The 14254-nt window shown below is 34.3% G+C and overlaps 1 protein-coding gene across 4 annotated transcripts in view; it reads right to left on the reverse strand.

Moving 5' to 3' along the window:
- Positions 1-14254, reverse strand: part of HMCN1 (hemicentin 1) — a 458239-nt gene that overhangs the window by 36762 nt on the left and 407223 nt on the right. For 3 of the 4 annotated variants that reach the window (XM_072830872.1, XM_072830871.1, XM_072830875.1), the window contains 6 exons: positions 13580-13661; positions 9535-9804; positions 8667-8837; positions 8363-8533; positions 835-1005; positions 513-683 (listed from right to left, as the gene is read on the reverse strand). In XM_072830872.1, the coding sequence (XP_072686973.1) occupies positions 513-683; positions 835-1005; positions 8363-8533; positions 8667-8837; positions 9535-9804; positions 13580-13661 (1036 nt within the window). Of the gene's footprint in view, positions 1-496; positions 684-834; positions 1006-8362; positions 8534-8666; positions 8838-9534; positions 9805-13579; positions 13662-14254 lie in introns of all 4 variants that reach the window. The other variant, XM_072830874.1, reaches the window with a different exon arrangement.

The raw sequence follows: 14254 nt of genomic DNA on the forward strand, positions 1-14254 counted from the left end.
CCAGAAACTGGGTATACATTCCAGTCATTGAGAAATTCCATTTGATATACATTTATTGAGTCTTGCAGTATTCCAGGAGCTGAAGGATATGAATGAGGCACGATCTATGCTCTTGATGAGTCAAGACTATAAAATCCAGGTACAGTGGATTCAGATGCTGTTAGGGTCTTAAAATCTAGCTTGGTGACTGAATTAAGGCAAAGGGCCACTTGCCTGCCTCTGTAAAGGTATCATCAACATCATTAACAGCAGGCATGTAAGGGTGCCTTTGCCTTGCACTCTGTACCTGGTCCTGGAGAGGAAATGAAATAGGACACAGCCCTTGCCTATATAAATCAGTTACATTTACAGTATAATATAGACACAACAGCAACTGTACAACACTTTGATATCCTAAACCAAAGATAGATTGGTTATACTGGTTAATAACAGTATATTATGACTTTAAGGACTTAAGGCCATAACAAAACTTTAAGAAAGTATAATGTTGACTCACTATTTCCAACACTCACTTGGACAAGGATCATTATTGCAAAAATCGCTCTGGACATCACTCCCTTCACATCTGCTTCCTCCATATTGGGGAACAGGATCAGAGCACTCCCTTGTTCTTTGTCTGGCACCTCCTCCACAGGACACACTGCAGGAACTCCAACTGGTCCAAGTTGCCCACTTGCCATCAACTGGATGAAGGAAAAACATATGTGCTCTGTTACTACAATACCCTGAGCATTGTTGGGTTGGGTGATTATCGACATTGATTCTTACTGACATACTACCCAAATAAGAGATAGATGTCAATTTATTAAGGTATAAACACTGTATTTCTTTTACCTGGACAATGTCGTTCATTACAAACTTGCATCTGTGTTTCTGCCCCATCACAATAGGATCCATCAAATGATGGTGGTGGATTATTACACAATCTTGTTCTTATCTGGGCACCTTTACCACAACTTTCACTGCATGCACTCCAAGGCTGCCAAGTGCTCCATACTCCATGAACTACAAATATCCCAAGAGACAGTTGCAAGTCACAGAACCGTGCTTGTTAAATAAAATTATACAAGTAAATTAACTCAGTAATGAGTTAAATTAGCCTGGAATCTAAACTAATTGAAATTGAACCAAAGGAAACATAAATAATGTTCTTCCTTTCTCCTCCTGGTTAGATTTTCATGGGAATTAGTGTTCACAGGGAAATTCAGAAAGCTACCTAATGCCAAAATGAATGCTTACAATTATCCAAAGGGACTATTTTATTAAAATAGAATGTAATCAAACTACCATATGTAAACACAATCTAAGCTTAAAAATCCTAGATAAGCATTTCCTTGTGCTTTATGCTCTGGGAAAAGTGGAAGGAACCAGAAGCTTAGAACCAAGGCTGTATCACAGATCTAGGTGCAATTACAGACAATACAAAGGTTTCCATAATGATAATTTGGACTCTAGACTCAAGACCACCTCTTTAAGCTTGATTCAGCTTCATGTTTAAAAAGACATTTGGATCTTTCAACAACATGATGATTTGCACAGTTGTAACTCTTTGAAAAACTGTCTCCATTACATAATGTTCCTGAATTAAAAGTTCTGAATAACACACTCACCTGCTTCCTAAACACCAAAAATTTGACCAGTAGTTTCCACGGAGTGATATTAAGGCCTTCCTTTTGGTAACTAACATATTACACCATCAAACCACAAGACCAAAGCAACCTTGTTTCCTACCAGGTGCATGGACTAAAAGTCAACATTATGGTTTCTCTCATGTATAAGTCAATATCAAGTGATATTTTTGTTTTAAGGGTACTTTATAGACATGGGGCTCATCAACTATGTTTTTGTGGTCATCCAGTTGAACCAAGATATGAACCACAATAGGGCCTTAAGGTCAGTGTCTAAGTATTCTCTTAACATGATCTATAAGACACTAAGAGAATTAGTTGAAAACCAAGTAATGAAATTATTATTTGGCTGCTTTGTTTAGATAATAATTTAAACCACATCTTAGATTTTCTTTCAGTTAACTATTTTCTAGTTGAGTTTATTACCTATCTTTGTACTTTGTAGATCCAGACAAGCACAGCTGGACAAATTTATCTTAGCTGACAAGAATTTGGACTAAAAAGTATTTGGCTAAACCTAAAAAGAAAGAAGAAAGCCTTTAAATATAGGGCAGATATCACTCAAAACTATTTCTTTATTAATTAAGATTACTGATGTATGGACTATGTGGCTGGAAAAAGTCTGCTATTCCAGTTATTTTAGTATGTTATATTTTCGAGGCTGTTGACAGATGCATTTTTTTTAAAAGATTACAATTGGGTGATGTTTATTATCTGAGTAATTTCTATTACATATAAATAGAGGTATTTACTTGAAGACCTTTTATTTTTTTTAAATCAGTGCAGATTTTTACCAGAATTGACTTTAGTGACATAATATATGTGGTAGAGGTGAAATGTTTCTTTTATATGAAAGAAACGATAAGAAAAAAGTTAGAATGATAATATAAGCCAGATAAAGAATAAAATATTGTGGTATATAAATAATACAAAAGAAAACAGCTATGGAGGAATTAGTATGTAAGAAAAATGCAAAATGTAATAAATGAATTTACTGCTACACTGAGTTGCAGTTCTGATTCTGGAAAAGCACTAGAACACGGTGCTTAGGAGTAAGGACTCTGGACCAGATGCCCTGGGTTTGATAACTGCTTTACCCTTACTATCTGTGCAAGCTTAGACAAATTACTTTCTGTGTGCTGTTTTATCATCTACAATATGCAGATAATAAAAGAACCTATTTTATTAGGATTAGGGTGAAGAATAATGAGTTGATAGATGAAAAATGCTTGGAATAGAGCAGGACACACAGTAAGTACTACACATATGTGAGCTATGAGCGAGTACAGCCATTCTTTTTCAAAACTTTATTTCAGTATGGTTGACATATAATGTTACATTAGTTTTAGGCATACATCATAGTGATTCAACAAATTTATATATTATGCTATGCTCACCACAAAGGCAGCTATCATTCTGTCACCATACAACACTATTACAATATTACTGACTATATTCCTTATGTTGTGCCTTTTATTTCTGTGACTTTTATTTTAAAACTGTAAGCCTGTATCTCCAACTCTCCTTCAGCTATTTTTTTTCATCCCCCCAACCTCCTTCCTTCTGGCAGACATCAATTTATTCTCTGTATTTATAGGTCTGATTCTACTTTTTGTTTATTCGTTTTTCCCCCAGATTCCACATATGAGTGCAACCATACAGTATTTATCTTTCTTAGTCTGACTTATTTCATTTAGCATACTATCCTCTAGGACCATTCATGTTTTGCAAATGGCAGACTCTCATCCCTTTTTATGGCCACATAATACACACACACACTTACACACATCTTCCTAATCCATTAATCTATTAACGGGCACAGGTTGCTTCTACATCTTGGTTATTATAAATAATGCTGCAATAAACACAGAGGTGCATATATCTTTTTGAAATAGTGTTTTCATTTTTCTTGGGTAAATACGCAGGAATGGAATTATTGGATCATATGCTAATTCTATTTTTAATTTTTTGAGGACAATCTATACTGTTTTCCAAAGTAAAACCATTCTCCACTCAAAATTCTGAACTGCCAGAAAGACACTTTTAAAAATGCTCATTCTTTAAAATATCTGTATATATATATATTATAATATGTATATATATTATACATATATTAGGTATATTATAAATATATTTTTATGACAATGACTCTAAAATTGCAGCAGAATGGCCCACTCTGGATGATAACAATCTTTTTTAGGGGGAGGACTGGCAGTTAAAAAATACTCTTCTAACTGTGGCAAGGAAAGTATAATATAAGCCTAAAGTATCAATTTGCACCAGAAAGTAAGAAAGTATTCAAGGAATTATGGGTACAAGCCAAGAGGACCCTGAAGCTAGCCTAAAGGGCTCTCCACTAGCCAAATCTAGGACAACAGAACATCACAATAAATAATAGTAGTGGTGTGTAATAAACTATTGAATGAAATAATACCTGAATCTTAACTGATATAAATTTAAAAAGATAAGAGAAAGTTCTTCCTTACAATATGAAGCTAATAATAAATGTAGAAGATCTGGTGTAGTTAAAATATGGAAATAGTTGATTTAAGCAAGAATCTTAAATAGATGCTAAAACTAATGAGTGAAAGATTGAAAGAAACAAGATGTTTATGTAGTCTGAAAGTTTCCCTACAAAATACTTACTAATTACAAAGGTAAAAATACTAACTCTAGAGTGGTATTCACCACTTTAAACAAGTGAAAAAAGTTAGCATTACCAGTTTGGGACAAACTGATATTATGTGCCTTCTGATATGATGTACTGAGAAGGACATGAAATAATTTCTGTCATGTTTCTGCCAAAATGCAAAACCTGAAGCTAATTGTGAGGAAATAGCAGACAAATCCAAACTGAAAACTCTTGTGCAAATGATTGGCCTGTACAGTTAAGAAAATATCAAGATCAGAAAAGTCAAAAGAAACTAAGGAATTGTTCCAGTTATGAGCAGCCAAACAGAAATGACAAAGACATGCAAGTGTGTTCCTAGATCGAATTTAGAATGGGAAAAAAGGACTTATAAAAGCATTACTGGGATAAGTCACAAGATGTGAATGTGGATTGTGGATTAGGCAGTGGGATTAGTAACAGTATTGCATTAAAGTCAAATTCTTGATTTTGATAATTGAACTGTGATTATGAAAGATAATGACCTTGATTTAGTTAAATACACATGATTGGTGAATCTGAGTGAGGGCATGCAGGAGTTCTTTGTACTATTCCTGCAAGTTTTCTATAAGTTTGACAGTATTAAAAATAAATTCTTACTAAAAAGAGTAAAACTCTGTGAAGCAAAAGCTAATAGAACTACAAAAAAATACATGAATTCACTATGATAGAGACTTTGATACTCCTCTATCACAAATGCACAGATGTAGCGGGAAGAAAACCAGTAAGGAAATTGTTGAACTCAACACCACCATTGATCAAGTGGATATAATTGACATTTACAGACTATTCCATCAAACTACAGCAGAATACACCTTCACAAGTTCATCTGCAACATTCACCCAGACAGAACACATCCTAGGTCATAAAATACATCTTTAAAATTTTAAAAGAATAGACATAATTTAATATCTGCTCTCAGACCACAGTGGAATTAAGATAATAACAGAAAAATAACTAGAAAACCCTCATCTATGTGGAGATTAAACAACACACTTCAAAATGATACATAGATCAAAGAAATCTCAAGAAATTAAAAATATTTTGAACTAAGTAAAGATGAAAGCATAACTTCTCAAAATTTGTGGGATGCAGCAAAAGCAGTGCTAGGAGGGAAATTTATAGCACTCAGTGCATTTATTAGAAAAGAAAGATCTAAATCAATTACCTAAGTTTCTACCTCAGGAAACCAGAAAAAGAAGAGAAAGTTAAATCCAAAGTAGTCAGAAGGAAAAAAAAAAAAAAGAATTAGAACAGAAATCAGTGAAATTGAAAAAAGGAAGCCAATAGATAACATCAATGAAATCAAAAGCTGCCTCTTTGAAAATATCAATAAAGTCAATAAGGATCTAACCAGAGGAAGAAAAAAGAGAGACTGAGAACACAAATTACTAGTATCAGACATGAAAGAGGGGACATCGCTATGAATCCTGTGAATATTAAAAGGGTAATAAAGGAATACTATAAACAGTCTATGCTTAAATTTGATAACCTGGATGAAATGGACCAATTCTTTGAAAGACACAATTTGCCAAAACTTGCACAAGAAGTAGACATCTGAATAAACCTGTATCTCTTAAAGACAGTGAATCAAAATTAATAACCATACCAAATGGAAAGCACTATTTCAAATGGGTTCACTGCTGAATTTTCCTAAACATTTAAGGAAGACATTATACCAATTCTTTACCATCCCTCTGAGAAGACAGAAGCAGAAAGATTACTTTCTAACTTATTCTATGAGGCCAGCATTTCCCTAATAGCAAAATCAGACAAAGACATTACAAGAAAAGAAAAATTATGGATCAAAAACTCTCATGAACATAGATTAAAAAATCATCAATGAAATATCAACAATATATAAAAAGAAAAGCCCTTCAATCTCTAAGATTCTGACATACCCCCTGGATGAGAAAGACTATCTTAGGCTACCTGCCATTTTAAAGTGGTCTGATGAAAAATACTTAACAACCACCTCTCAAAAAATAGGGAGATAAACTGATTTGTAGCATCATGGCATAAACGCTTCCACTATAGTCTATGCCCAGCTAGCAATATGATGTCACTAAACTTTCAAACAGAAAGAGATACATGTTTTCATTTGTTGGCTCCAGGATACCACTGACACTTTGCCAAAACAATAGTTAAGTTCAATTAATTTAGGGACTGGGGAATAACTAGAGGAAGTCTCAAAAATAGCCAGTAGAACAGTTGAGTAAAATACCAGTAAACCAATAGTTACTCAATATGAAGAGAAAAAAGCTTTTATTTTAGGACATCCATAGATATCATTTTTGCTTTTCCTTATATTGATATAACTAACAATCTGCACAAAGATTGCTCTAATCAGGTATTCTGGCCTTTTTAAATTTCATGTATTATTCTATTATAATTAGCTTTCTAATTTTTTAAGATTAAAAGAATATTTTTGTCTTTGGTTTATTTTTGTTTAAGATTTCACAACAGTATTTTACTTTTGTAATGTAATATAAGTTCTGAACTACAAATCAAGACAGCTAGGATCTAAGCAAACAGGCTTAGCAATCAGATAGACTTGGATTCAAATCCTTGATTCACTTTTTATTAGCTATGTAACGGTCAGTGAATTAATTATCATATATTTTCTGAATCTTGGTTTCCTCAATTATACAATAGGATATGATATCCAATGTAGTGGATAACTATTTCATTTTGGTTTGTCAGCATCCCCTTTCCCTTTCTTTCAAACCATCTCAGCTAAGGTGTCTCATCTAGTTATGCTCTATCACTGCAACTCTTTGAGTTTGTTCAGTATGCTTATCAATGTCTGAATGATATTATCTATCATTCTAACTGGAGCAATTAAAACAATACTTTGAGCACAGAGTTGGTGCTCAATAAATATTTACTGGATAAATGAATTAATACATGAATTAATTAATGAATGGCCAGACACTCTTCTATTCCATATGATTTCTCTCGGCTAACAAGGAGCTCTGCCCCTCTTGACACACTGCGGGTAGGTAGCTCAAGCCACTTATTCAAGTATCTGGACTTAGTTGAGTTCAGAGGTGAGCATGGGACCCCCAAAAAATCAATGAGGTCTCCTTTTCAGAGGTTGGTAGGAATTCTGAGAGAGAGAGGGCAAGACCCTTTTTTCTGAGGTGTTAGATTCTAAGTGAGTCAGTAGCTGTCAGCAGTAATTTTTTTTCCACTGCATGGAAAGAGGTTAATGGACAATAAAGCCAAAGTGAGGAAAGCAGAGATGAGAGATAGAAAACATGCTAGTAAAAACACTGGCCAAATCCTTGAATTCAATCATACCTGATAGTAGAATCTTCTATTTAAGCTTATTTTAAAAAAATATTTTATTTATTCATTAGAGACACATACACAGGGAGAGAGAGGCAGAAACACAGACAGAGGGAGAAAACAGGCTTCCTGCAAGGAGGCTGATGTGGGACTTGATCCCAGATCCCAGGAACATGCCCTGAGCCAAAGACAGACGTTCAAATGCTGAGCCATCCAGACATCCCAGCTTAAGCTTATTTAATTTTGGTTTCTGTCACTTTAATCTGAAAAAAGCCCTAAAATACCTATGTTGTAGGGTTGCTTTACAAAGTAAAAAACCACATGTACATAAAGCACCTAACATAGTTCCTAGAACATGACAGGTGTTTAGTGAATAGATGCTATTATATTATCTTAGTCCTCACTAATTGTGTGTTTCTAGAAAAGTCTTTAAATACCCTAGACTTCATTTTTCTTACCTGAAAATGAATGGCTGCACTAGATGTTAAGATCCTTATTACTTCTAAAATTTGTAAACACTTTATTTTCTCTACATGATTCAAAATACACCACAGTTTGTGTAACATAAAGATGTTCAATTAAATCAGGGATTTTCCTTAACATTGATTAATGTCATACCTTTCATAACTTTATCAATGAGACAGAAGAACACAGAGAATGAATATATTCCAGGGTAGAGGCCACAAGATCTTTTTATAACAAAGAAGAAAAAGTAATTATAACCCCTTTCTAGGACTTAAAAATAGCCAAGTTTTGCCAATCAGTGTATTCTCACCTGGACAAGGCCTAATGTTGCACATGATGATTTCTACTGCATTTCCTTCACATGGCCGCCCACCATATTGAGCTGATGGATTATTGCAAGTTCTGGTCCTGGTTCGGTTGCCACGTCCACAACTCCTTGTGCATTCTTCCCAAGGGTTCCATTCTGACCAGCCACCATCCACTACACAAAGGTGAAACATTACACTGTTGGATACTTTTCAATTTAAAGCATTAATACTGAGGCAATCCATAGTTAGGGAACAGAAGTGAGTATCTATTGAACATGTGCCTATCTGTTGAATAAAGAGGTGTACCTGGACACAGCTTACGTTGACAGTTTCGGGTTTCTGAATCTGACCCTTGGCAAGGTTTCCCACCATTGGCTGGAAAGGGGTTGTTGCACAGACGACTTCTCTTCTGGATGCCTTTTCCACAGGTGACACTGCAGGATCTCCATGAAGACCACTGGGAATATCCACCATGTACTGCAAATAAAACATTGGACTTTGTGTTTGTGAACAACAAAACATAAATTGATTTTCATTTGTGCACCAGGTCTAAAGCTGAATCTATAATTGCTGAGAAATTGCTTATGGATGCTCTCTTTTATGTTAAAATTAAAATCTATACAGGAAAGAAGAATTTCAAATAGTTAGCTATAGTTTCTTCCCAGCTCTGATCCTGACTCATGTGAACATGGCTGCTAGAAGAGTGAGAGACCAAGAAGTTCAAATACTGTTTACCTTTTGGATATGTCATTTTTTAAAGAAAAATAAATGCATCAATTTCTGATAATAAATTTGACTTAGTTTTGAATCAATACATCAGTCCAGGATTTTGAATTGTTAGCATGGTATTTTACTGCTTTAATCTGTATTGTTTTATTCCCTCCAGTCTGTAAATTATGGGATTTTTGTTCTAGCTCCACAATCTAGAAGCATCTTAGAGATAAAGGAGACTTGGACTAAGATGTCTAATAATTTTTATGATTTGGTTTGCCCGAGGTGCTATTTATCTATTTATTTATTTTTAAAGTTTATTTATTTTTGTGATCTCTACACTCAGTGCGGGGCTTAAACTCACAGCCCTGAGATGGAGTGGCATGCTCTTCCAACTGAGCCAGCCAGGGTAATACTACCTCCAGGTGCTATTTTATGTAAATATCCCTCTGATCACACTCACCCTGGACTGTGACTGGCACTCTGACAAGGACAGAACCCATCAGGTTTCGAGCAACACATTCATATTCAGACGTATCTTCTTTCTGAGCAGCAGCAATATGTAATGAGTTGTTGGACAGCACATTAACTCGGTCATCCCAGGGGATAGAGTGCCCTTGACGGGACCATGTAATGGTTGGATAAGGCTCTCCAGTTGCCTGACAATTCAATATGACTTTGCCACCGGCATTAATAACAGTTTCTACTGGCTCAAGGGTGATAATGGGAGGACCTACAGAAAAAAGAAGATGGCATTTCTTAGTTTTTACTAAGTTATATTAACATTTTTTATCAATATTATATAGTAACATTATTTTGGAAAAAAATGGGTGGATTTGTTTATAGAACACTATTTCTCAACTACTAAGGTTGCCATTGTCATCGATAAACTTTTCATAGCTCTGTTTTACTCACTAAATGTCCAAAATTTTAACCCCCTAAGCAGATTAGTCTATAGTATATGCTCTGCAGTCATACTTTCTAGATTCAAACTCTGCTTCTGTTCTGTAGGCCCTCTCTGAGCTTTGTGTCCTTCAGAAAATTCTTGTTAATACTCCACTAAGATGATGTAAGCCTAGCTCTTTTACAGGGGAAGCACATGATATTATTAGTACTATTGTTGTTATCATTGTTTTTGTCTGTGTTTACATGGTATCCCTTACATCATTTTTTGATGAAGAGTCATTATTCACTTTTTCTTTCATTACTGGTCGTAATTCATGTATTCAATAAACATGTATTGCGAGCCTACTATTTTCCAGGCATTGTGTTAGATGCTGAGTGTACAGAGATAACAGATATAACTTATTATAGTCTCAAGGACTTCACAGTCCACTGATAAGACAGGTGAGTGACTATAATTACTTAGCTATAATGTAGTTATAGGATTTAGTAATGGAATAGGAAGAACAGTATTTAGTACAGAATAGGTAAATATGTGGTAACATGGAAGCATAGACAGTAGTGGCTTAATAGATCAACAGAGGCATTCATTGAAAATAGAGAGGAAAAGGAAGATATTCAAGAATCATTAAGAATGAGGTAGAAAGAAAATCAAGAGAGAATGGTACCCTGGCAATCATAGGAAGGGGTTTCAAGAAAGAGGGAGAAGTTAATAGTTTTATAGTAGATTATTATAGTAGATTATAGCTGCTCAAGTAAGTCAGAAAAAGTGTAAAGGCAGCTGTATACAGCTGCTGGCAGAAAGTTTATGCTGGCCTACAGTGTCAAGAAATATAGAATATGAAAGACTTCATGGGGAAGAAGAAGCTTGAACTAGATTTTCAAAAATGGGTAAGATTATGTATAGGAGAAGGGAAGCTACTCGGAGAGAAGGAAATAGCATGGAGACAGATTTAGCTTTGAAAGGATGATTTCCCCCAGAGAGCAGCAGCATACAAGGTTTTAAACATTTATTTAATCAGAAGACTTCACATTCGAATAGGTGAGCAAAGAGGAGGTTGTATATTCTTGAAGGGTGAAGGTTGTGATATAGTGGGGTTGAATGATTTGCTCAATGAGAGGTAATAAATGTCACATAATTCAGGGTGACGGCTCCATTTTAGATGGAGAAGTATAGGGAGAATAATAGAACATAAAACAAAAGTGGAAGTAAAATGTGTTTTATTGTGACATTAATATGCGAGCGTTTTATGTGGAGTTATTACTGACATGTTGTCTTTTACAAAAGTAATTATTTCATATGAGGTTTGAATGTCTCAGTGAGTATCATTAATGCATTATTCATGTATATGCCCATATCATCCTACACAATTACCTTCTTACTTGATGTTTATGTTAACCTTACTCTAGAAACTTTCAGGACTGGGGCTTTTATTTATCTCCCAGTGTTTAGATTATGTTATGAGTTCAATAAACTGCTGCTGAATAAATTAAATGCCTCAGATTAATCACTCAACACTAAATGATAACATAATGACTAAATGAGCTCTTCTGCTCCTGCTATTATGGTCAAAGAAAATGTCAAATAAAACTCAGAATCTTAATTTCAATGCCGTATTTGAACATTTCCGATTGCCCATAAGGCTATAAATTAACTCAACAATAGAATTCCATATGTATATCTTTCATGGTTGAATTAATTCTATCAGTCACATAATGATCAGTTAAATATGAGTACTTTCTCTAAATGAAAACATTGCTTCTGGTGCTTTAATTTTAAACAAATTATATTTTGTATTTTTTTATATGCCTCACTTATTTAAATCAACTTCTTGTCGGCACATGTAAATAAGCTAATCTAATGAAGCCTTTCATAAACCAGATCAGTGGAACACTCTTCCAGGAGAGATTAATCATTGTGATGCCCTACCTACATTTACTCAACAAAGCAGGGAGGAAGGTTTCATGGAAAAAACATTTATTTGGGAAATGTAGCATATTATACCCTTCTCTTGCTGAATTTTAACAATTAACATGTTAACATTTTAGGAAATATCTGCAATAAAGAAACCTGGCAACTAAGCAGGGCTTGGCATATAGTAGATGCTTTTTATATATTTGATAAATGAATGAACTTTGTTTAATTGATTCTTTTTCAGACTTGTTTGACCATGGAACTCTAGTTTTTTCCTAATAACATCCTACAAGGCGATGTACTTTATAAAACATCATCTTAGCAAGATATGGAAACAACCTAAGTTCTCGTGACGGACGAATGGATAAAGAAAATGAGAAGAAATGAGAATCATTTTCTTTATCCATATATATATATGGATATATAATGGAATATTATCCAGCAATAAAAAGAAGGAAATCCTGCCATTTGCAACAGCATGAATGGACCTGGAGGGCATTATGGTAAACCAGACATAGATAAATAGTATATGGTATCATTTATATGTGAAATCTTTAAAAAAGAGTTGAATTCACAGAAACAGAGTTGATTGGGGGAAATGAGTGATGTGGATCAAAGGACACAAACTTTCACTTAGAAATGAATAAGTTCCAAGGTTCTAAGGTATAGCATGATGACTATAGTTAATAACATTGCACTGTATCCTCGAATTTATAAAGTGAGTAGATCTTCAGTGTTCTTACCAAAACAATCAAAACCAAAAAATGGTAACTGTGAAGTGATGGATGTGTTAATAAACTTGATTGGTGCAATCATTTCACAGTGTGTATATTATATATATATATATATATATATACATAATTTCCACACTGTACATTTTAAATACACACAGTTTTATTTACCTAGTATACCTCAATAGAGCTAGGGGAAAACACTGTCTTGGATTTTTACAAAGTATCTATTATTAAATGCTAAGGTCTGAAAAAGATTTTAAAAAGTTAAAGTCTTAGATAATAGTAGTTTATTTAGCAAATAACTGTTAGTAAATACTTGTCTGCAGCATCTCTTGATAGTGAATGAAGAAAACATAATTTTATCTCACTAAATACTGAGCCTATTCACAGAAGAAGTTTATTCACTTAAGTTCTCAACCCAATGATGCTACCCTCAGGTCAATCCTGAAGTGGTTCTGGAGACTATCCTTTTAATGGCTTACACTGAGGGGCTTCTTAATGAGCATGATAGTCCTACTATCAGAATACATAATTATTTCGCTGAAGATTGATAGCAATCAACCTAGAGAACTTTCAAATTCATTGATATTAGTCTTTACTTTTAATATATATGTTTAAAGTCCCACAAAATGACATTTTTGTAAAAGTATGAGATCCATGGTGAACTACATGAAGGGTATTTGACTGAATATTTTTCAAACCAAAAGAAAGCTCTGCCACCAAGCAATTGCAATCGTGAACTGCATATGTTAGATAAAATAGAAAAAATATCTATTCAAAACTGTATCAATCTTTTGCTTGATAACAAATTGCTCTATCAGCAGCAGAAAACTAAATTGCATAATTCTGAAGACTGCTGATAATATACTTGCTATAAAGTTAAAGAAGATGGACATTCTTTATTAGGCAACATTCCTCAAATTGGGTGTTTACATAGAGTTTAATAAGCAGCTTACTCTGCAGGGTCAGACTCATGCTGCGCTCCACCACCCCAGCGTCATTGGTAGCTACACATGTATAATCACCAGCATCTTCATTCTATGGAAATAAGCAGTGTCTTATTAAAATGTGTGCCTATAGAGCAGGGCAAAAAATTTTTTCACTATGAGGTTAATATAAAATTCCATTTTTGAGAAGAGATTATCATAGAAATAGATAAAACTACATATATTTAACACCATAAGTAGGTTTAAAAACAAGAAAAAATTGCCAGCCTAAATGTTTCCAAAATAGTCTATTATTGTTTTCTGAGAATAATAATTGCTAGGAAACTGAAGCAAAAATAACATTTTTTGTAATCTACCGAAAATAACCTCACTAAAGAAAACTGCCTATGCTATTCTTCCAGATATCTTTTTTTTTTAATCCAAAAAGAGAGGGAAAGAGAGGGAGAGGCAGAGAGAGAGAGAGAGAGAGAGAGAGAGAGAGAGAGAATCTTAGGCAGATTCCATGCTCAGCATGGAGCCCAATGTTGGGCTTGATCTCCCAACTCTGAGATCACAACCTGAGCCAAAATCAAGAGTTAGACACTTAATCATCTGAGCCATTCAGGCACGTCTATTCTTCCAGATACCTCAAAAAGCATTAAAATAATGAGGACAAAGGAACAAATATTGAGACTTTTCTAATGG

Source organism: Canis lupus, chromosome 6, assembly GCF_048164855.1.
Source record: "Canis lupus baileyi chromosome 6, mCanLup2.hap1, whole genome shotgun sequence".
In the NCBI taxonomy this organism is placed as follows: domain Eukaryota; kingdom Metazoa; phylum Chordata; class Mammalia; order Carnivora; family Canidae; genus Canis; species Canis lupus.